The 23,764-nt window shown below is 40.1% G+C and overlaps 1 protein-coding gene across 2 annotated transcripts in view; it reads right to left on the bottom strand.

Annotated features, from left to right (window-relative positions):
- GDPD4 (glycerophosphodiester phosphodiesterase domain containing 4) overlaps positions 1-15,641 on the bottom strand; it is a 65,276-nt gene extending 49,635 nt beyond the window's left edge. For both annotated transcript variants that reach the window (XM_037523020.2, XM_037523019.2), the window contains exons 1-3: positions 15,556-15,641; positions 10,913-11,103; positions 7,508-7,611 (exon numbers count right to left, since the gene is read on the bottom strand). In XM_037523020.2, the coding sequence (XP_037378917.1) occupies positions 7,508-7,611; positions 10,913-11,089 (281 nt within the window). In that variant the 5' untranslated portion in view covers positions 11,090-11,103; positions 15,556-15,641. The remainder of the gene's footprint in view (positions 1-7,507; positions 7,612-10,912; positions 11,104-15,555) is intronic.
- Positions 15,642-23,764: the final 8,123 nt, after the last annotated feature.

Here is a 23,764-nt window from a genome sequence, read left to right on the forward strand (position 1 = left end):
TAACGTGCATACACTGACTTTTGTAGACATAATGCTTTTGGACACTTAACAGTGCATATAAACACATCCTTTATATGCACTGGGAAACCAAAAACTTCATGCAACTCACTTCATTGAGATATTCACTTTACTGTGGTGGTCTGGAGTCAAACCTGCAATACCTGAGGTGTACCTGATATATAACTTCTATTTGATAATGGAGTACTACTGTGGGATTCTGCCTGCTTCAGGGTATGTTTATTTCAACTATGCATTCCAGAACTAGAGGGGGGAAAAAACACAGAGTAGGTTTGGGACCCCTGTGGAAATGGGCCTGAGTCAAAATTCTCTTGGCTCACCTAACATTCAATAGCATTACTCAGATTGATGAATCACTGTGGTGTTTTAGATCTCCAGGAATTCACATCAGTTCAGTATCTAGTAATTCCCCCCAAAATGCCCCTTCTTCCCCAAAGTACAACCACCCAGGGAAAATGAAGATACAACATACTAGAACCTATGGGATACAGTAAAAGTGGTGCTAAGAGGGAATTTTATAACAATACAGGCATACATTTAAAAAAAAAAAAACCCAAGAGGGATCACAAATTTTAAAAATCTAAGATTATATCTAAAAGAACTACAAAAAGAAAAAACACTAATTCACGGCTGAACGTATGGTAGTGAATTAGTGCCTATCCTACACAAACTGTTTCAAAAAACTGAAAAAGAAGGAATACTACCAAATACGTCCATGAAGCCAACATTACACTAATACTAAAACCCAACAAAGACAGCACAAAAAAAGAAAATTACAGGCCAATCTCCCTAATGAACACTGATGCAAAAATCCTCAACAAAATCCTTGCCAACAGAATCCAATAATGCATCCATAAGATAATTCACCACAACCAACTAGGATTTAATCCAGGGACACAAGGATGGTTCAACATGCGAAAATCAATAAATGTAATCTAACACATCAACAAAAAGAAATATAAAAACCATATGATAATATCCATAGAAATGGATATTTCTATGATATCCATAGAAATGCTGAGAAAGCATTCAACAAAGCACAACACCCATTTATGATAAAGGCCCTTGAAATTCTCGGGATATAAGGAACATACCTCAACATCATAAAGGCCATCTATGACAAGCCCACAGCCAATATCATTCTCGGTGGTGAAAAGCTGAAAGCATTACCATTAAGATCTGGAACAAGACAAGGATGTCCACTCTCACCACTGCTTTTCCACATAATACTGGGAAGTCCTAGCCAGAGCAATAAGACAAGAGAAAGACATACAAGGAATCCAAATAGGCAAGGAAGAAGTCAAACTACTACTATTTGCAGATGATATGATAATATACATAGAGAACCCCAAGAACTCCACAGAAAAACTAATTCAACTAATCAATCAGTTTAGTAAAGTGGCAGGATACAAAATCAACAAACAAAAATCAGTAGCCTTCCTATACACAAACAATAAATCTGAAGAAAAAGAAATCAAGAAAACCATTCCTTTTATTATTGAAACAAGAAAAATCAAATACTTGGGAATAAACCTAACAAAAGAAGTAAAGGACCTATACAAAGAAAGCTATAAAACACTGTTAAAAGAAATAGAAGAAGACACAAAGAAATGGAAAGACATCCCCTGCACATGGATTGGAAGAATTAACATTATCAAAATGGCCATCCTTCCAAAAGCAATTTACAGATTCAATGCTATTCCAATAAAAATTTCAATGTCATTCTTCAAAGAAATAGAAAAAATATTGATGAAATTCATATGGAGCCACCAAAAACCCCGAATAGCCAAAACCCTCCTGAAAAAAAGAGAAGGGAATGGAGGCTTCACTCTCCCAGATTTCAAACTGTACTACAAAGCCATAATAATGAGGGCCTCCCCTGGTGGCGCAGAGGTTGAGTGCTGGGTTGCCAGGCTGCCCGCAGCCTCTGCAGTGCCAGTTCGATCCCCAGCCACCAGCGAGGGTCCCACCAAAAAAAAAAAAAAAGCCATAATAATCAAAACTGCATGGTATTGGAACCAGAACAGACACATGGACCAATGGAACCGAATAGAAAACCCAGAAATAAACCCAAAGATTTATGGTCAACTAATCTTTGACAAAGGAGCAAAGAATATGCACTGGAGCAAAGAAAGTTTGTTCAATAAATGGTGCTGGGAAAACTGGGTCGCTACATGCAAAAGAATGAAGCTTGACTACTACCTCACACCATGCACAAAAACCAACTCAAAATGGATTAAAGAACTAGACACAAGACCTGAAACCATAAAATATATACAAGGAAATATAGGCGAAACACTACATGACATGCACCTCAAAGACATCTTTATAGACGCATCACCCAAAGCAGTGATAGTGAAGGCAAAGATCAACAGCTGGGACTACATCAAATTAAAGAGCTTCTGCACAGCAAAAGAGGCAATAACAAAAACAAAGAGAAACCCCTCTGACTGGGAGAAAATTTTTGCACCCAACACTAATGATAAAGGACGGATCACAAAAATCTACAGAGCTGACGAGTCGCAACAAAAACAAAGTAAATAATCCAGTCAAAAAATGGGCAGAAGAGCTAAAAAGAAACTTCTCCGAAGAGGAAATACAAATGGCCACCAGGCATATGAAAAAATGTTCAACGTCACTTTGCAATCAGGGAAATGCAAATCAAAACTACAATGAGATACCATCTCACACCAGTGAGAATGGCACAAATTAAAAAAACTAGCAACAACAAATGTTGGAGAGGATGTGGAGAGAAAGGAACTCTTCTGCACTGCTGGTGGGAGTTCAATCTGGTCCAACCACTATGGAGAGCTGTGTGGAGATTCCTCAACCTACTAAAGATAGAGCTTCCATATGATCCAGCAATTCCACTCCTAGGTATTGACCCAAAGGACACAGAAACATTAATTCCAAAGAGCACCTGCACCCCAATGTTCATAGCAGCATAATTTACAATAGCTAAGCTTTGGAAACAACCCAACTGCCCAAAAATAGATGACTGGATCAAGAAGATGTGGTACATATACACAATGGAATATTACTCAGCATTGAAAAAAGATAAACTCATGCAATTTGCAGCAACATGGATGGCGCTGGAAGGGATCATGCTCAGCGAAATAAGCCAGAAAGAAAAAGAAAAATACCGAATGGGTCTCACTCATAACAGGAATCTAGAAAACCTAAATATGGACCAGGAAAAAGAATAACTATAAGAAAGGAAAAAAATCAAAATCAACAAACAACTATGAACCAGAGACACTCTTTGGGGGTGGGGGGAAAAGGGATTGGGGTCAAAATCGGGGTTGCAGTTGTATAGGGAATATAAAAATAAAAAAAGAAAATTAAAAAAAGAAAAAGAAAAAACAATGCCAAAAGTCAGTAAAAGGACGAAATTATAAAATTAGAACAGAAATAAATGAACTACAGATCAAAAAGACAATTCAAAAAATCAACTGAAACCAAGAGCTGACTCTTTGAAAAGATCTGAAAAATAAACCTTTAGCCAGACTTCGAAGTGAGAAAAAATGAATAAAATCAGAAACAAAAGAAGTTTCAACAGATACTAAAGAAATGCAAAGGCTTATGAGAGTATTATGAATATTTACATAGCAACAAGTTGGACAATATAGAAGAAACAAACTCTTAGAAACATACAGCATTCCAAGACTGAATGAGGAAGAAACAAAAATTCTGAACGAGCAATCAGCAAACTGAAAAAGTAATCAAAAGTCTCCCCCAAAACAAAACCCAGTACCAGAGGGCTTCACTAGTGAATTCTACCAAAGTTTCAAAGAAGTAACACCTCTCCTCAAATTCCCAAAAAGTGAAAAGAGGGTAAACTTCCAAGCATTTTTTTGAGGCCAACAATCCCTGATTCCAAAACTAGACAAGGATAGCACAAAAGAAAGAAAACATAAACCAGTATCTCTGATGAACAGATGCAAAAATCCCCAACAAAAAACCTACCAAATTGAATTCAACAACACAGTGAAAGAATCATACACTATTATCTATTATCAAGTAGAATTTATTCCAAAAAGGCAACATACCCAAAATCAGTAAACGTGGTATATAACATCAACAAAAAAGAAAAATATATATATGCTCTTAATAGACTCAAACAAAAAAAGCACTTGACAAGATTCTACATCCATTTATGATTTAAAAAAAACCCTCAACAAAGGAAACACACTTTAACATAATAAAGGTCATCTAAGACAAACCCATAGCCAACCTCATAAGTCAATGGTGAAAAATTTTTCCTCTAAATTCAGGAAAAAGACAAGGATATGCATTATCACCATGACTATTCAATATGGTGTTGGAAGTCCTATCAAGAGCAATTAGACAAGAGAAGAATATAGAAGATACCCAAGAAGGCAAGAATTAAAACTATCACTACCTGCAGATGACATGATAATATACATAGAAAATCCCAATGATTACAGTAAAAAGCTAGTGGAATAATACAGTAAAATATCAGGTTACAAAATTAATATACAAAAAATCTGTTGCATTTCTATAAGCAAATAATGAACTAGCAGAAAGAGAAATCAGAAAAACAATCCCATTTATAACTGCATAAAAAAAATAAGTAACTTGGAATAAATTTAACCAAAGAGGTAAAAGACTTTTACACTGAAAACTATTATACATTATTGAAAGAAACAGAAAGTTAGCTGACTACATACACAGCCAATTAATATTTGTTGCCAAGAAAACTCAATGGAGAAAAGACAGTCTCTTCAATAAACAGTGCTAGGAAAACTGCCACATGCAGGAATGAAACTTGACAGCTATCTCACACCAAACATGAAAGTCAACTGAAATAGATCAAAGATTTAATGCAAAACCTGAAGCCATAAAGCTTCTACCAGCAAAAGTTCTAGCTATTGCTCCTGGCAGTAAGCTTCTTGACATTAGACTTGGCAATGATTTTTTGAATTTGATACCAAAAGCAAAGGCAACAAAAGCAAATAAACAAGCCCAACTACATCAAATCAAAACGCCTTTGCATAGCAAAGAAAACCATCAGCAAAACAAAACATCAACCCACTAAGTCAGAAAAAAGTTGCAAATCATGTATCTGATTAAGGGGCTAATATCCAATATACATAAAAACAACTCATACAACTCAATGGCAAATAAAAAATCCAATTTAAAAAATGTGGAAGGATCTGAATAGGTATTATTCTAAAGAAGATATGCAGAGGGCCAAACGGTGCTCAAAATCAGTAATCATCAGGGAACTATAAATCAAAACCACAATTTCATATATATGAATATTATTTAGCCATAATGAAGAAAGAAATTCTGCCACTGGTGACAATATGGATGAACCCTGAGGACACTCTGCTAAGTGAAATAAATCAGAAAGAGAAAAACTAATATTCTATGATATCACTTAAATGTGAAATCTAAAACAAATAAACAAAAACCAAATTTATAGATTCAGAAATCTAACTGGTGATTTCCAGAGGCAGGGGTTGAGGGTACATATAATGGGTGAAGGTAATTAAAAAATATAAACGATATAATGTACTGTATGGTGGCTATAGTTAATAATAGTGCATTGCTTATTTATAAGTAGTGCTAAGAGTAAATCTTTTAAGTTCTTGTCACACACAAGAAAATTTGTGACAACTATGTGTGATGTTAACTAGACTTGAAGCGGTGATCATTTTACAGTATGTACAAATATTAATCATGCAGTACATGTGCAACTAATAGAGTGTTGTATGTAAATTCTATCTTAATAATGAGGTTTTTTAAAATGCAGGTATTTTCATTTTTTTAAGATTGATTTATTTATTTATACAAGCACTGGGTACAGTCAGAAGTGCGGGAGGGTGAGAGAATTTAAAACGCAGGAATTTTTAAAGAAATGAAACATTTTTGTATTTTAAGTGCTATGGTATGATTTAGAACTGATAATCTGAAGAGGAAATTTACTAAGAATCCCACAAGACAAAGGAAGAATAAAAAGTAAAAATAACCTAGTTTTGAAACTTACTAAATTAAAAAGAAATTCCATCTACACATGTGATAAAAAAATTATTCAAAATAAGAATGGTCAATGGCAGGTTAAAAGAGAGATTCATATACCTCAGTTGTGAATGGAAATTGCTACAACTTTTTGAGAAAGAGGTTTGATAATAGGCATAATATATTTCAGGAGTGTTTATTATTCTTGACTCAAATATGCCACTTATGAGAATCTATTGTAAGAACACAAGTCAAAATACAAAGATTTCTCTGTACTTCTTTTTTATAAAAACAAGAAAAATGGAAACACTCATAATGCCTAACAATAAAAACTGGTAAAGTATATAACAGCATTCTCATGTCAAGAAATATTTTGAAATCATTTTATGATGTTCATTAAGGGTTTTAAAAATTCATCAAAACATCTGTGATTATTTTAACTGAAAAGTAAAAGCAAAATGATTATACACACATATATATATATACACATACATACAGAATGAGCATAATATAAAAATAAGTATAGAAAAAAAGGCTGGGAAATATAACAAGTGATTGTCCCTCAAGAATAAGTCTAAACAGGGCCTCCCCTGTGGCACAGTGGTTGAGCACTTGGCTGCGAAGCTGCCCGCAGTCTTTGCTGTGCCGGTTCGATCCCCAACTGCTGGAGAGGGTCCCACGTGGCGCGCAGATCTCTCCTGCCGCGCCTGCTGCTCCCCTCAGCAGTGTATTTCATCAGTCTGCCTGTTCTGTTCCCTGCTCTGGCTCTGGTGAATTCTCTCACCCTCCCATGCTTCTGACTGTGCCCAGTGCTTATATAAATAAATAAATAAATAAATCTTTAAAAAAAAAAAAAAAAGAATAAGTCTAAACAGACTTTTTAAGTTTTCTAATTTTGTGTATTTTTAGATTTAAAATAATAAACTATATTATACTTCTATAAAAGGGAAAATAAATGGTATTCCATTTTTCTTAAAGCCTCACACTGAAAATACCCCGTTCTCCTCCAAATATCAAATAATGGGTAAGATGTGCAACAATCAGGCCAGAGAACTTGCAAGGGCAAGGAGCATGAAAAAGTGCTGAGAAGGGACTCGCATATCTATGTTCAGAGTCCTAGGAAGTCCCCTAAGGACTTAGGAGCAGGCAATGAGTTGGCAACGAACATCAGGGTTCATGACAGAGATCATGGAGCCCAACTAGCGTACGCACCAATGACCCAGATAAAGAGACTGAGGAACAAGATGTCAACCAGAAGGATTGGGGACCGTGGAAGCACAGAGAAAGCTTCCCCACTCAGCCAGAATTAGCCTGAGAGTAGGCACAGGTAAAACAGTGAAGAGTTTCATTACCAGGCCCCAGGGTCAGGCTTCTCACCCTCCAGGCTTCTCTGGGAAATGCCCAATTTTGTCTGGCCTCCCTACTATGCCAATAGATCTTTTCATCTGAGGCAGATTCCAGGTGGCCATCAGAACAAAGTGAAAATGCAAAAAGTGAAACTTACCAGTCAAAGCCCATGAATTCATTTGAGGATTCGAGCCACAAGAACAGCAAAAGCACAGACAAGCCAGCCGAAAAAATCAGAAATAAGCAAAATATTTGTTCTCTCTGGGAAGACAAAGAAAGGAATCTAATTTAGCTCCATTTACCCATTTCACTCACCAATATCTGTACATACTTGCCAAGGGTCTGTATAGATGCGGTGCCACGCATTACCCGTCCCAGGCTGCATTCTTTTTACCCCTATTACACTGAATTGCAATGATGTGTTTATATATCTGTTGCTCCATTTCTTTGAGGAAAAGGAATTTCTGCTAACACATCTCAGTATTTATTGCCAATATCAAGCTGGTTCTTTAAATGCAGCTGGCTTGCAACAATCATCTGTTGAATTCATTCACATCTCCAGCTACCAAATGTTTGATGATTCATTCATTAAGTCATTCATTCATTCATTCATTAGTTCATTTAGTCATTTATCTACTACCCATATTTGAAAGGGAGTATGTTGAGGAACAAACATTTTTTGTTTTTGTTTTTTGAGGACACTAGAAATCTGATAAGCTGCTTTCATTCATTTTGCAATATAGCCATATAAGTTATGGCTGTTATTATTAACATCATTTTGCAGAATAACTAAAGCTCAGAGAAGTAAAGTAATTGATTCAAGATCACACAGCCAAGAAATAGCAGAGCCAGATATGTGAGCCCAAAGCCAAGATACAGGATATCTTTACATAGGAGGTCTTCAAGCTGAGTCTTGCCAGAGTTTGCAGAGTTTGCTAAACCCTTCCTGGGAACGTTAACTTTGGGTTGCTACCTGAGTTATTAATCCTAACATTTCTGTATCACATGAATAAGAAATTTTGCTTCTTCAGGCAGTTGTAAATTTCTCTAAAAGGGATAGCCTAATCCCTGCCCTGTCTAAATTATGGTGGTATTGTGAAGAGTATGAATAAGGAAATAAAATGGAAAACATAGAAAGGGCATTTCAAAAAAGAGAGATAAGGGGGTATAGCTCAGTGGTAGAGCATTTGACTGCAAAAAAGAGAGATATTATAGCTATTAAGGCACTACACAACCACTTTCTGAATCTAGGAAGATGAAGAGCACAGGATTTTACTCGGGTCTTATTCTCTGCACAAAATTTGTATATAAACTTTAAAAAAATGTATCAGATATTACCACAGGGTAAATATATTACCACATATCAGATATTACCATTATTTTAGTCTGAAATAATCTTTATTTATTGTTTATTAACTCATGCCACTAGAATATGATCTGTTGGAGGGCCAGAGGTTTTAGTTGTCTTATTTATTGTGGTCCACAGTAACTAGTGTTCCATAACCGTGTTTTTGCTGAACAAATCCTTATCAAAACCATCCAAGAGTCTCCTATTATATTAGACTATTATCCAACTACCTGCGTTGGCCAACAGGTCTGCTGTTATCAACTCGTGCCCATCCTTAATCTTATCCCACTCATTCTACACTGACTCCATTTCTGAATTCAAGTCACAGTAGCCTTCTTCTGTTTCTAGAACATGATCAAATGTGTTTCCATCCCAAGAGCTTTGTACTTTTTGGTTCCTATGCCTGATACACTTTTGCCCCCATTTGTATACCTGGCTAGTGGTACCTCTCTATTTAGGAGACAGTTCACATGATAGTTTTTCAAAGAGGTATTCTCAAACCACTTCCCCATTCCAGTTTCTGGCGTATTTTTCATTTATTATATTCAAAACTCTTACTGCAGTCTGAAATAATCTTTACTTGTTTATTACCTAACTCATGCTACAAGAACAAAAACTGTTGGAGGGCCAGAGGTTTCAGTCATCTTACTTATTGTGGTCCATACTAACCGGTGTTCCATAACCTTGTCTCTGCTAAATAAATCCATTTCTTTATACTGATTCTCAAGCTCTTTCTCAAAAATTCACTATTCACAAAATAAAGTTAAAATACTTTATCTTGACATTAAGATGCAAAAAAAGAAAAAAGAAAAAAAAAGATGCTTCATATTTTAATCAAACCTACCACTTACCATTCATCCCCTTACATGTCCCTAAATTCAACACCAGAAATTTGCTTTTCCCTAAACACACCACTGCGCTTCTCTATCTCTGGACTTTTGACCACATTATTTTCTCTACCCAGAACCCCCTGTACTATTTCTATATGTAGAAAATCACTCCTATAAGTCAGTGACTCCAGGAACAGTTATAAAAATAAAAGCAGAACTCACATTTGAGTTGAGGACTCATTGTGTGCTGAGCCCAATTCTAAGTGTTTTCCACATATTAACTCTTCTATCCTTACAACAAATCTTATTGCTGGGTACTACTGAAGCAGCTTATACCTTTGTTCTTTGATACCTCCTCCAATACCATCACTACTTAACTACTTAAACCTTATTCCTCCACCCACAATTCTTTCCCTATCCAACTAGTAGTCACCTTTCACCTTCTAAAGACTTATCCGTCCCTCCCTTAGTGCACAGATACACACATGCTGCACACACACAACCATGACACATATCTTAGTATCCTGAGATTGTGTGTACTTGTCTTTTCCTCCAGTAGACTGAATTCCTTGAAAGCAGGAACCACGTCTGAGGCACTTCTGTTATCCCCAGTTACCAGCACAAAGGTCAAACAGCTGGGCAGGAAAGACATAGGGGGAAGAACACTCTTGCCTAATCCAAAGAAGCCTCCTGTTTCCACACAGTGATCCAATTGGTGAAATTCTTGGATCCTAGATGAACCATGCTTACAAGTAAGGGGAGGTACAAGATATGGCCTTCTTCTCATTTCAGCATGCACATCATTTGGTCTCTTATATCTTACAGCCCACCAGAGGTGTGCCAAGATATGGCACAGAGAAAAAAAGACATCCTGACTGGGGTAGGTAACATGTGACCACTCATTCTCACCAGAGCTCTTCTTTAAGGAAAATCAGGTTTTAGTCTGACCAATAATAAAAGAGCACCTTGTTAACCACTTGCTGTTTTGCTCTCATAAGCACAGCTGCTTTGGAAAACTCACAATGAAAATAAAATCAAAGACTAAGTCATTTCTATAATCCCTAGCCAAAAATAACTAACTGAACCTAAACTACTTAAACCTTATTTTTTCTTCAAGTTTCAGTACATGAAAAGTGCAAAAGTAAATAAATGAGTGAATGATGTAAGGAAAAGAAGTAAAGAATACAACAACATGAGGAAAACAAGCGCATGTTTCTGTAAGGTTAACTTTGGTTCCAGAATTACGGCAGTCGTTTCACAGAAGAACGAGAGCTCTAGCACACCCAGTCCTGGAGACTACCATGAACCCACATGGAAGCTGGCACCAGCCCAAGTTCCCCACATCGGAGAAAGTGTGGTCCAGATGTTTTCCATGTTTCTATACCCTAGAGCAGCAGCAGAATTCATGCTTAAGTCTTTTCTCCTTTTGGACTTTCCACTGGCAGGTGTAGCAGCCAGTAATGAAGGTAAGATAGCACTGGTAGTTGATTATCCATGGAGTATGCTTTTTCTTTCTTCTTGACCTCTTGCTCCTGCGCGAAATCCTCCCGACCTTTTGCATAGTTCACCCTTTTGCTGGAAGGACAAATAAAATAATCAGAATCTAATAGCTTCTTCAAATGTTTCATGCCCCCATTCTACAGAAAATTCCATCAAAAATTGAATTTTTTTGAAACTGGTAATCTAAGAAAATGCACTGAATTCAGTGCAGAAGAGTACAGCTTCATCCTACCTTTGTCACTAACCTGTTAATGTTTACTGTTGTCAATGCACCACTGAAGGCTTAGACTTCTCACCTCTAACAAGGCAACACTCTCTTTAGTAAACAATTAAAAGACACTGGATGCATCAAATTCGATAATAAATATGAATGTGTTTTTAAACTATAATATGCTCTTGAAATAATTTAAGAACTAAGAGGCATGGGTGAAGTATATGAAAAATACAATCCTTGAATAAAAAGTTTCTCAAACAACTGTTTGCCCCTTCCCTTTTTTTCCCATAAGGAATTAGGATGATAGACTATTCAAATTAGCAATGACTGAAATAAGCCAAGTTTGTTTTTTTCTTTTGCCCACAAAAATATTTCAAAGGTAGAAATAACAGATCATGTGGTATGGGGCTTCACAATGTCATTAAGAACCTAGACATGCTCCACCTTGCTGTTCCACTACAGCACAGAGCTTTCTTCTCAGGGGTCCAAAATGGCTACTCTATTCATCACTCCAAATTCCAATCAGCAAGAAGGGGAAGGAACAAAGGTTGTGCCCCCTTATTTAAGGACACTTACAGAAGCTGAATGTGACATTTCTCTAACAGATAAGTATTTTTTATTTAAAGAAATAGATATTGAGGGGCACCTACTTGTCACTTGCATTTTCTCACCACACTGTGATAGGAAAAAAATTGTTCTCAGAAATAGAAACTTTCAGAGAATGTTTGGAATCAGATGTGGGAAGGGGAACAACAAATTATTTAAAAACAAGCAAGAAGAGCCTTAAATGACCTGATCCCAGGCAACAGTATCTGTTGCTGAAAACTGTATGGTATGCCCACTTTGCTTTTTGTGAAAGCACTCACTCTAGTGCTACAGTTAAGAGTCATAGTCTGAGTGTCCACTTCCAGCCAAAATGGAGTAGCAGGCACTGAAGTAACCTTCATATCTTAAGTAACTAAAAAACAGAAATATGTGAACCAACAGTTTCCAGACAGTGGGAAATAGGCACTGAAGGACAGTAATCCTTGAGAGATGGTAAACAAAGGAAGTGTGCATTATGAATGCCCACTGATAACCTGACTAGAGTTTCCAGGATGAAATACCCAAAGTACTTCAGGTGGAGCCAGGCAGTATCCCTGAATTGAGCACACAGTGTCCCTGAATTGAGCACACAGAATTGAGCACAGTATCCCTGAATTGAGCACACAGAGTTCCCCTGTATCTTACTCTCCCACCCCAGTCTCCAATTGAAGACTGGTCAGTACATGCATTTGAAGAAATTACCTTTGGCTAGGGAAGGGACAATATAAAAGGAGGTGGTAAGACAAACTCCAGGCCTCACAAAACTTTGTAAAACTACTGAATAGCACATTCAGAAGAGTATTGCCTCAGTAGTGGAAATAATTAGGCCTACATTAAAAGCTGTTATGACTTAGCCACACAAAGCTTATCATACATAAGCTTCAAAAGAATCAAAAGTTTCCAAGTAACTTGACGGTGTTTTCGAACAAAGATCAAATTCACAACAGTAGCATCCCATCAAAAATTACCATGTCAAGAAAACACAACCCAATTGGAGGAGGGAATATTCACGAACTACTAAAAAATGTCTCCAATGACAGAACTAGTGAACAAGCACATTGCAACATTATTACACCTGTATTCTATGTGTTCAAGACAATAGAAGAAAACAAGCATGCTAAGGAAAGATGTGAAATATTGTTAGAAGATGAAAACTGAGCTTCTAGAGATGATAGTCCTATCTGAGATGAAAAATACACTGCTTAGATTAAGCTCAGATTAGCTACTACAGAAGAAAAGATTATAGAACGTGAGAATGTTTAAAAATGAAGAGTAGGCTGGGCGACAGAACTATGAGCCATCTATTTTAATGTGACTGGAGACTCTGAAAGAGAGGAGGGAGAAAATAAGAGAAAAACAATAATTGAAGAAATGACTGAAAATTTTCCAAATTCAGTGAAAACCCACAGACACAAGGAGTATAGAAACCCCAAGGAGGGCCTCCCAGGTGGCGCAGCGGTTGAGCCCTGGGTTGCGAAGTTGCCCGCAGCCTCTGCAGCACCGGTTCGATCCCCGGTTGCTCCCCAGCCACCGGAGGAGGGTCCCACATGGCGCGCAGACCTCTCCTGCCGCCCGCTGCTCCCCTCAGCAGTGTACTTCGGTCCTTCTGCCTGCTCTGCTCCCCGCTCTGGCTCTGGTGAATTCTCTCACCCTCCCGTGCTTCTGACTGTACCCAGTGCTTGTATAAATAAAAATAAATCTTTAAAAAAAAAAAAAAAGAAACCCCAAGGAAATGGCATATATAGAAAATTACAAGACATCATAATCAAGGTGCCTAAAAACACTGGTAAGAGAAAATGGACAAACTGCGAACCCAGTCAGAGTGGAAAGCTATATTACATGTAAAGGGACAAATATAAAAATATTTCTTCACATTCTTTAAAAAAAAGATTTCTTACTGAAAACGATGCAAGCCAGAAAACAGTGAAGTAGCATCTTTAAAGGACCAAAAAAAAAAACAAAAACAAAACCCCACATTAACCTAGAATTCAACACTCAGCAAAACAGTTTTAAATAATGAAAGTGAAATAAAAACCTTTTCATATAATCAAAACTGGAAGAATTAATGATCAGATGACTAACATTACAAGAAATATTAAATGGTGTCACTCAGTAGGAAAGAAAAAGGTACCAGGGAGGCCTCCCTGGTGGAGCAAGGGAATAAGTTAAGCACAGCACTATGAAGCTAGCTGCAGCATGAATTCGATTTCCGGCCAGGGAGCTGCCCACATGGCACAGCAGACCTCTCCTGGCTCACCTGCTGCTCCCCTCAGCAGTGTATTTCAGTTGGTCTGTCTGTTCTGCTCCCCATTTGTCTCTGGTGAGTCTTCTCACCCCCCACACCTCTGACCTGTACCCCAGCTCTTGTATGCATAAATAAACCTTTAAAAAATTTTAAAAGAATTTTCAATCTTACATGAACCCAATCATACAGCCTCTAAAGGAAAAACACACAAATCTCCAATTGTGGTGGGAAAATCAGCACACCTCTCTCAATAAAGGATAAAATAAGCAGACAAAAAGTCTATTAGAATATAGAAATTTTCAACTAATCTTCATTAACACAATGATGCACAATGTACATTCTTTTCAAATGAAAGTGGAACCTTTACCAAAGGGATCATGTATTGCACCAAAAAATTGGTATTAATAAACCTCTAAGAATTCAATTCTTAAGAATTCAATTCTTAGAGGTCTCTGGTGTAACTGACAGTGTAACTATTACACTTAAGAAAAATATACCAAGAAAATTACACATTTGGGAATTAAACACCCAATTTATAAATAACCATTGGGACAAAGGAAAATAATCACAGTGAAAATAAGACAAGTTTGAATTGGTTGGTGAAACTGCATGAATTTGATGGGACTAATTGCAAAATTGGGGCGAAAAAGATGTTGTGGAACAAAAGCTCTTTCGGAGATAGTAAATCACTTGAATGCTGAATAAAAGGCAGCATTTTCATCAAAATCATTACTACAACCACTGCCCTCACATTCACAAATGCTGCGTGTCTACCAATAAGAGCAAGCAAATTCAAAATGAAAATTCAATAATATTTAAGGAATGATCAATAAACAATGTTTCTCTTCCAGACCTCTGACTTCCAAATCCACACACCCAACAGCCTACTGACACCTGCACTTGTATTTCTCGATGGCACCTCAAGATGACAATGTCCAACACCAAACCCTGGACTTTCCCACCAAAACCTGCTCCTCCAGGGTCTGCACCAACCTCAGTCAACGCCCCTCCTGCTCACCTACTTGCCTGAGCATGGAGGCTTGGGAAACAAGAACAAAAGCGTATCCCTCCCTGTACCCCGCTATAAACAACAAAAACTCTAGACACAAAACAAGTATTTTCAGAGTTTGAGTAAAAGGAAGCCCTGAGCTGTGAGCACAGAGAGGAGGGACACTCACAGGCCGACCCCGGGCGCCTGCTCGGACGCTCAGATCAGCCCCGGCCACGCCGCCGCACGGGCCTCGAAGCTGGGGGGCTCAGGGCCCCTCACCCCGAAAAGGGCAAATCTGGGCGGAAGCCGTGGGGTCCTCAACTTCACGCCCCCACCCCGAATCTTGAGCAGAGGGAAGGAATAACGGCAGCTCCAGGTTCCCCGAGGAAGTGAGCTCACCCTGAAGAAGAGCATAACACACACTATCCCGGCAATTCCTGCTATTTCTAGACAGGCTTGAGGAGAAAGCACAGAGCTGGACATTTTACTTACAGAAATTCACAGCCCCAGCCCTAATCAGGACTTCTTGCTTAGAAGACCAGCGTCTCTCAAGATGGCGGAGCAGCGGAAGGAGTCCGCGGAAGGTGTGCAGTGGGCGTGGCCTGGGCGTGGCCTGGCTTTGATAGGGCGTGGCCGGCTGACTCTCAACCTTGGTGCAGAGCACCTCACTTTTTTTTTTTTTTTTTTTGGCTTTTCAGGTTTTTTAATGAGCTTTTTTTGGGTATTTTTTCTTTTATATAATTTTTACATCATTTTTCATTTTTGCACAATGTATGCATTTTCATCTTGGTTATAGTCCCCATACAATTCCCACCCCCCTTGTTTTGACCCTAATCCCTGCTCCCTTCCTCCCCCCACAGTGTGTCTCTGGTTTATAGTTGCTTGTTGATTTTGATTTTTACTTTATTATAATTAGTCTTTCTCATGGTCCCTTATTTAGGTTTTCTAAATTCCTGCTATGAGTGAGACCATCCGGTATTTTTCTTTTTCTTTCTGGCTTATTTTGCTGAGCATGATCCCTTCCAGCTCCATCCATGTTGCTGCAAATTGCATGAGTTTATCTTTTTTGATTGCTGAATAATATTTCATTGTGTATATGGACCACATCTTCTTGATCTAGTGTAGGGTAAAGAAAATATCAGGCTTTTCTGCCCTTCTGCCATCAGGATAGATGATGGATCCTTGTCCTGAATGCATGCCTGATGGCGGGCACCTGGAATAGGGTGTGGGCATAGGTAGATGGGATTCAGCTGAGCTAAGACTGTGCTTTTTAAGGGCAGTGTCACGGGGATGCCAGCAGCAGCAGTAGAAGCCGAAGCCGAAAGAGAAGCCGAGAAGCAGCAGAACGAACCCCAGAGAGCCCAGATAGAGTGAGGATTTGCTGTGGCCTGGGAGGCTGGCAGGCCTCCCAGCTCCCCAGCCAGCACCCCTGCCTGCCATATGCCTGGTGAACCCCAATAAAAGACCTGCAAAAACCACTGAGGACTCTGACTCCTCCTTTACCCGGTCTGCATGGGATCAGAAAACCTGCACTGTGTCCTGTTCCTGTCCTACATCTAGTCATCTATTTTGGGGCATTTGGGTTGTTTCCATAGCTTAGCTATTGTACATAGTGCTGCTATGAACATAGGGGTGCAGGTGCCCTTTTGAATTAATGTTTCTGTGTCCTTTGGGTAAATACCTAGGAGTGGAATTGCTAGAGCGTATGTGTGAGGCAGGAATGACACTGAGCAGGTTTTCTATGATCCCATGCAGATGGGGTAAAGGAGAAAAGAGTCCTGAAGCCCTCAGTGGGTTTTGTAGGTCTTTTATTTAGATTTACCAGGCATATGGCAGGCAAGGGTGCTGGGGGGCTGGGAGGCTGGCAGTCCTCCTAGCCCTCAGCAAATCCTCACTCTATCTGGGCTCACTGGCCTTCTCTCTGCTTTTCTTCTTCTTTCGGCTTCCGTTCGTTCTTGTGTTCTGCCCAAGAACCCAAGGTGTACCCACTTCAGGTGCTCGCCATCAGGCATGCATTCAGGACCACAGGGTTCCCTCATCTATCCTAATGACGGGAGGGCAGAAAAGCCTGATACTTTTACCTTACTCTACAATATGGAAGCTCCATCTTTAGCAGGTTGAGGAATCTCCACACAGCTCTCCATAGTGGTCAGACCAGTTTGCCCTCCCACCAGCAGTACAGGAGAGTTCCTTTTTCTCCACATCCTCACCAACATTTGTTGTTGCTACTTTTTTTAATATGTGCCATTCTCACTGGTGTGAGATGGTATCTCATGGTAGTTTTGATTTGCATTTCCCTGATGACAAGTGATGTTGAACATTTTTTCATATGCCTGTTGGCCATTTGCATTTCCTCTTTGGAGAAGTTCCTTTTTAGCTCTTCTGCCCATTTTTTGACTGGGTTATTTACTTTGTTTTTGTTGAGTCTCTTCAGCTCTTTGTAGATTTTTGTGATCAGTCCTTTATCATTAGTGTTGTGTGCAAAAATTTTTTCCCAGTCCATGGGGTGTCTCTTTGTTTCGGTTACTGTCTCTTTTGCTGTGCAGAAGAGAGAGCACCTCATTTTAAATGTACCTTTTAAAGTATGTTCTCCTTGTTTTGGTTTGGTTCTTTTAACACTAACTTACACCTAAATTGAGTTCTTGTTAATCATTAAGTTCAGGCGTTCACTATTTTTTGTAGCGAATTTCCTCAATTTTAAAATTATTTTTCTTGTCTTTTTTTTAACCTCCTGAACTCTGTCCTGTTTTACTTTTGTTTCTTTTGATTCCTCTAGCTATTTCTCTGGGTCTGACCTCATTGCTGAGCTCTAAACTCTTCCACTCCAATACCTGCTCGTCATTTTCACCTGGATATCCTGCTCTTACTACCTCAAACGCAGTAAATCCTAACTTGAATTCATTACCTTTCTCTTTAGTTCTGCTCCATCTCTTTGACTCCAGTTTCTAACTGGCATGATCTGAATCCAGTTTTTAGTTCTTCCTTTCTTTTGCTCTCCCCCCTCCCCAGTTTTGCTTATAATACTTTCTCTAATTTCTATTCATTTCTCCTAGTCATTATCTTGCTGATCTCAATGCACCAGGTCCCTAGTTATCTCAGCTAGTAGCAACTGCTCAATACTGCTATGGTAAGAGTTAACATAGTTATTGCAATGTACTCCTTAAGTATCTCAATATTTCCAGGTTGCATTTGGCAAAATCTACCTCTCAAAGAGCAGATAATGAACACTTAAAAATGCAAATCTGACAATGTTTAAAATTCATTTCTAAAGTATAAGCTTAAATTGGATCTAGCTTTCCTCTCTAGCTTCATCTTCCTCCTATTCTCCTCTGTCTCCATTCATATAGAAACCAAACCTCTTGAACTGCTCCCCTATACCATTATTTATCTTTAGTCATTCTTTCCCTACTGCTGGAATTACTCACTTCCTGTCCCCAACTTTTGCATGGCTAATTCCTTTTCTTGGTGTAATATTTAGCTCAGGAAGTCTTTGATTCTCACCACCATATCTGATTAAGTGCTTCCTTCTCTTGTCCCAAATGTCTCTTCAAATAAACTTACCTGTTTTGTTTTGCTGAGGTTTTAATTTCTGCTTCTCCCCTCTAATTGTAATCTTTTTGAGGAAGAGACCATAACTAATTCATCTCTTGTCCTCAATGCTTACTACAGTGCTTGGCAATGTTGTTCAAAGCACTGTTGGCTGGTTATAGTCATAAGCTACAGACCTATCCACACTTAAACTTCATAAGGGAGTTAGACTGTATTTTTTTCCAGGGCTTACTGAATTCCCTGGAGTATGTCTCCATGTAAGTCTTCATGGTTGGGAGGACTTCACTCTAACCCAGGGGAGAGAATGGTAGCTTGGATTTGGGCAGTGATAATGTACAAGAAAAAAAGTAGACTAATGACAGAATTGCAAAATAAGTTAATGAAAAACTGCTTGTAAAGGCAGGAATGGACACTGTGCAGGTTTTCTGATCCAGCAGACTGGGTAAAGGAGGAATCAGAGTCCTCAGTGGTTTTGCAGGTTTTTATTGGGATTATCAGGATATGGCAGGCAAGGGTGCTGGGGGGCCAGGAGGCTGGCAGGCCTCCCAGCCCCCAGCAAGTCTTCACTCTGGGCGCTCTGGCCTTCTCTCAGCTTCTGCTTCTCTTGCTTCACTCTCGTCTTCTCTTTCGGCTTCTGCTGGTGTCCCCATGACACCGCCCTTAAAAGCCCAGTCTCAGCCCAGGTGAATCCCATCTACCTATGCCCACACCCTACTCCAGTTGCCTGCCATCAGGCATGCATTCAGGACCGCAAGGATCCATCATCTATCCTGATGGCGGGAGGGCAGAAAAGCCTGACATTTTTCCTTACCCTACACTGATAGAACTGAAAGGAGAAATAAACAAACCCATAATAATAGTTCAAGTCTTCAACACCTATCTTTCAACAATTAACAGGCCAATTAGCAAATGTTTAGAAGAATTCAATTTCAACCAATGGTATGTAATTGGTATTTATAGAACATTCCATCCAACAACTTCAGGCCTTAAACAAACTTCAGCAAATTAAAAAAAAAAATTAAATCCTAGAGTGTATTCTGAAATCAAACCAGATAGCATGTCAGAATGATAACAGGAAAATCTATAAATATTTGGAAACTAAGTGTACTTCTAAGTAATATATGGATCAAGTGCAAATCTCAAGGTAAATTTTACATATACATTGAACTGAATGGAAGTGAAAATATAACATAAAATTTGTGGGATATACCTAAGCTTGTACTGAAGAGGAACTTTATGGCACTAAATACATAAATTAGAAGGAGGATGTCTCAATCAATAATATAAGCTCATACCTCAAGAGCCTAGATAAAGGGAAAAACAATGAAGGAAGGAAATTATAAGAAAGGTAAAGAGGTTGGGGGCCCAGGGAGGTGGGTGTGGCTATAATAGGGCAACATAAAGGATCTCAGTGGTAATGGAAATATTATGTATCTTTACAATATGAGTGTCAATATTCTGCTGGTGATAGTGTTGCAAGGTGTTGCCATGGGAGTAAACTGGGTAAGGGTTTGTGGGCTATCTCTGTGTTACTTTTTAGACTGCAGGTGAGTTTACAGTGATCTCAAACTAAAAGATTTTATTTTGTTTTTTTCCTTCCATATTTTTAAAATATTTTTTAAATTGAGGTGACATTAGCTTACATTATTATTGGTGTTTTAATTTTAAAAAGACAAGCAACAGAATAGAACATTTTACAACACATAAATGAGAAAGAATATACAAAATATTCCAACAGAAATTGTTTAAAAGATGACAAAATAGGGCCTCCCCGGTGGCACAGCGGTTGAGCGCTGGGCTGCGAAGCTGCCCGCAGCCTCAGCAGCGCCGGTTCGATCCCCAGCTGCTCCCCGGCCACCAGGCGAGGGTCCCACATGGCCCGCAGACCTCTCCTGCCGCCCGCTGCTCCCCTCAACAGTGTACTTCGGTCCTTCTGCCTGTTCTGCTCCCCGCTCTGGCTCTGGTGAGTTCTCTCACCCTCCCGTGCTTCTGACTGCACCCAGTGCTTGTATAAATAAATAAGTAAATAAGTAAATAAATAAATAAAGATGACAAAATAGGACAAAAAATGGGGAAAAGTTTTCAAAAGCACTTCCCAAGAGTAAAAGCACAACGAAATCCTCTATCACACATAGCAATTTGGTTGCAATGAAATAGTCTGAAACAATTAAATTAAGCAAGGGTTGACTGAGCAATGTTCACTCAGTTGAGCAATGTGTGTGTTCCCATACTAGAAGAAGAAGTAAATTGGTGTGACCCTTTGGGAAACTCTTGGGCATTATCTTAAAATGTTGAAGATGTTTATGCCCTATGAGCCAATAATTCTATACCTAGGATATTGCCTAGATAAATGTGTTCTTATGGGTATATGGGTACCAGGATAAATATATAATGATGTGAAACTAAGCAAACCTAGGGCCCAAAGGGGAAGACCTGGATGGTGGGTCTTAATCCCTCACTTAGAACTGCAGGACACACTCAAAAACAGACATACAGGGATAAACAACAATAACAGGTTATATTTCAAGGGAGGTAAAAATAGGAAGGCTAAGAGAGAAAGAGAAAGTTACAAGACAGCTCTGACAAGATGGCCACTGGCTGCCTCAGCAGGGGAAGCAGGAGCCTGGGCCACAGAGTGGGGAAGAAGCCAGCCTCATGCGGAGAAGGCCAGCCTGCCTAGGCCTGAGGCAAATGCCTGGAACTAGCCTCAGAGGATGTGGGGAAAGAAGCCAGCTGGTCTGCTGAAGTATAGGGCCAAACCTGGAGCCACCTCGCATGTGAGGGAGGAAGCCAGGTGGCTTGCTTGAGACAAGAAGGGTCCAAGACAAGGACAGGACAGGACTGAAGGACAAAATTTTGCCATTCCAATGGGCTGGTGAACAAAGGGTTAATAATCTGATGACACTAAGCCTGCGTACCTGCTGCCATAAATTTCCTGCGCCCATTGTTTTTTTTTTTTTTTTTTGGTGGGACCCTCGCAGGTGGCCGGGGATCGAACTGGTGTTGCAGAGGCTGCAGGCAGCGTCTCAACCCAGCGCTCAACCGCTGTGCCACCAGGGGAGGCCCCGCCCATTGTTTTTTATTACTAATCCCATCCCCCCACCCCCCACCCCCACCACTCCTGAGCTCTCTATGCACAGCATGGGCAAAAAGGGGAGTGATAGATACAGGAGAAGAGCCACAGACCTTGACACCAAACCAGCTCCACATGAAGCTGCAGGCACACAGCCTCCATGAGATGTTCACCTTTGATTGTCACGAGCCCTGTGTGACCACCAAGCTGCAGCTGATAGGTGCTCACAGGGAGAAACAATAAATGAACTTAAGCTAAGTCCGCTCTCCTTGTTTTCTTAGCCAATAAAGTTTAATTGCTTTGCTCTCAAACCCCATTCCTCAAACCTAAATAGAGGCCCTAACCCCAGCACTTCATGATTAGGGAGGTCTCCTCAGAGCTTTCTCCTTCTCTTTTACTTATCTATAAATGATTCCTTGCCGGCCCTCACCAGTGACTATGGATTCTTCTTTTAAATGTTGACCAGAGGGTCTCAATAGCCCTTTTCTGGTCTCGGGAACAGCCACCCCCCCCTCCATTTGTCTGACTCCCAGTAGGTGGAACAGTGGACAGTGGCTCAGTTTGCTCCCAGTTTGGAGGATGGAAACAGACCGAGGGGCCCCAGGCCCACTCTCTCATCTGGTGACTTGCTAAAGAGCAGACTGGAGAGCTGCAGGGTCTGGCATTGTCCACCACCAAAGAGCCCAGCAAAAGAAGCAGGTCAGGACACGCGACCGTCCACACAGGAAGAGTCAACCACATGTCGTCCTGCTTTCAAGTCCTGATGGCCGCTATGCTCCTCCCTCTTCCCACAGCTCCCTCACTCAGGATGTCAGGGGAGGGAGTTCAGGCCACAGGGCATCATCCCATCTGGCTTGGGCTGTGTCAGAGGTCAGGGAAGAGAGTTTCCTCCCTCCTCTGTTTGAAAAAAAGTGGTGTAGGGCAGATTGTACTGCCTAGCCCAGGAGGCCACGGGGGTACCTCAAGAGCCAGGGGTACAGGACTGTTTACAACCATCCCAGGCTGGGAGGTTCATCTTCATTCCTCACAGATCAAAATAATTTTGGAGGCACTGGTGGGTTTTTACAGGTCTTTAATGCTGAACTAGGGGACAGACCAGTTTTCTATCTCAGTATTCCTCTGGCTGTCTCCTCTCTTTTGTCCTACTCTTGCCTCAGAGTGATGTTACCCTAATCACCCCTCGTCACAGGTGTCTCCATTTACATTTATACATGCCCCATGCTCTCTGGGCCCAGATGCCCATAGCTACATGTGTGCATGTAAGACTGCTGGTGCCGGTTAGATGCTAAAAGCAGGAGGGAGTAAAAAAGTCTGATAACTTCATTTACCCTACAAGGACTTAGCCACACAAGCTGTTCCAACAAACGTCCGTGTGTGCATTGCTTCTCATAGCCCCAAACAAAAAATAACCCCACAGTTTATCAGTAGAAGAATGAATAGTCAGTATATTCATACAACTGAATAACATGGAGCCAAGTAAGATTACCAGACAGCACACATACCAGGCCTTTTGAATAGCATTTACTGGAGGAAACCAGTGACTATAGGAGCAGTAACAGGTTTGGAAGTCCCCTTTGGTCATCCCCCTGGGAGTCAACATGCAGGAATGAGAGAGATCCTGGTCCTTTCGTAAGAATACGACCGTACAGTGTCTCCTCAATAACTCCCTCCCTCTTCTTCCAATGAGAAAGTTTGTTTCTTTACAAAGAAAGAGACCTGAGGGCCTCCCCTGTGGCGCAGCGATTGAACACTGGGCTGCGAAGCTGCCTGCAGCCTCTGTGGCGCCGGTTCGATCCCTGGCTTCTCCCTGGCCTCCCGAGGAGGGTCCCACATGGCGCGCAGACCTCTCCTGCCACCCGCTGCTCCCCTCAGCAGTGTACTTCGGTCCTTCTGCCTGCTCTGCTCCCCGCTCTGGCTCTGGTGAATTCTCTCACCCTCCCATGCTTCTGACTGTACCCAGTGCTTGTATAAATAAATAAATAAATCTTAAAAAAAAAAAAAAAGAGACCTTAAAAACAGAATGACTGACCTGATAAGGGCTGTGATCTAATTGCTCCATGACATAGAACTGTGGCTTCT

The sequence above is a fragment of the Talpa occidentalis genome, unplaced genomic scaffold (genome assembly GCF_014898055.3).
Source record: "Talpa occidentalis isolate TD23 unplaced genomic scaffold, MPIMG_talOcc4v2.1 talOcc4.3, whole genome shotgun sequence".
NCBI lineage: Eukaryota > Metazoa > Chordata > Mammalia > Eulipotyphla > Talpidae > Talpa > Talpa occidentalis.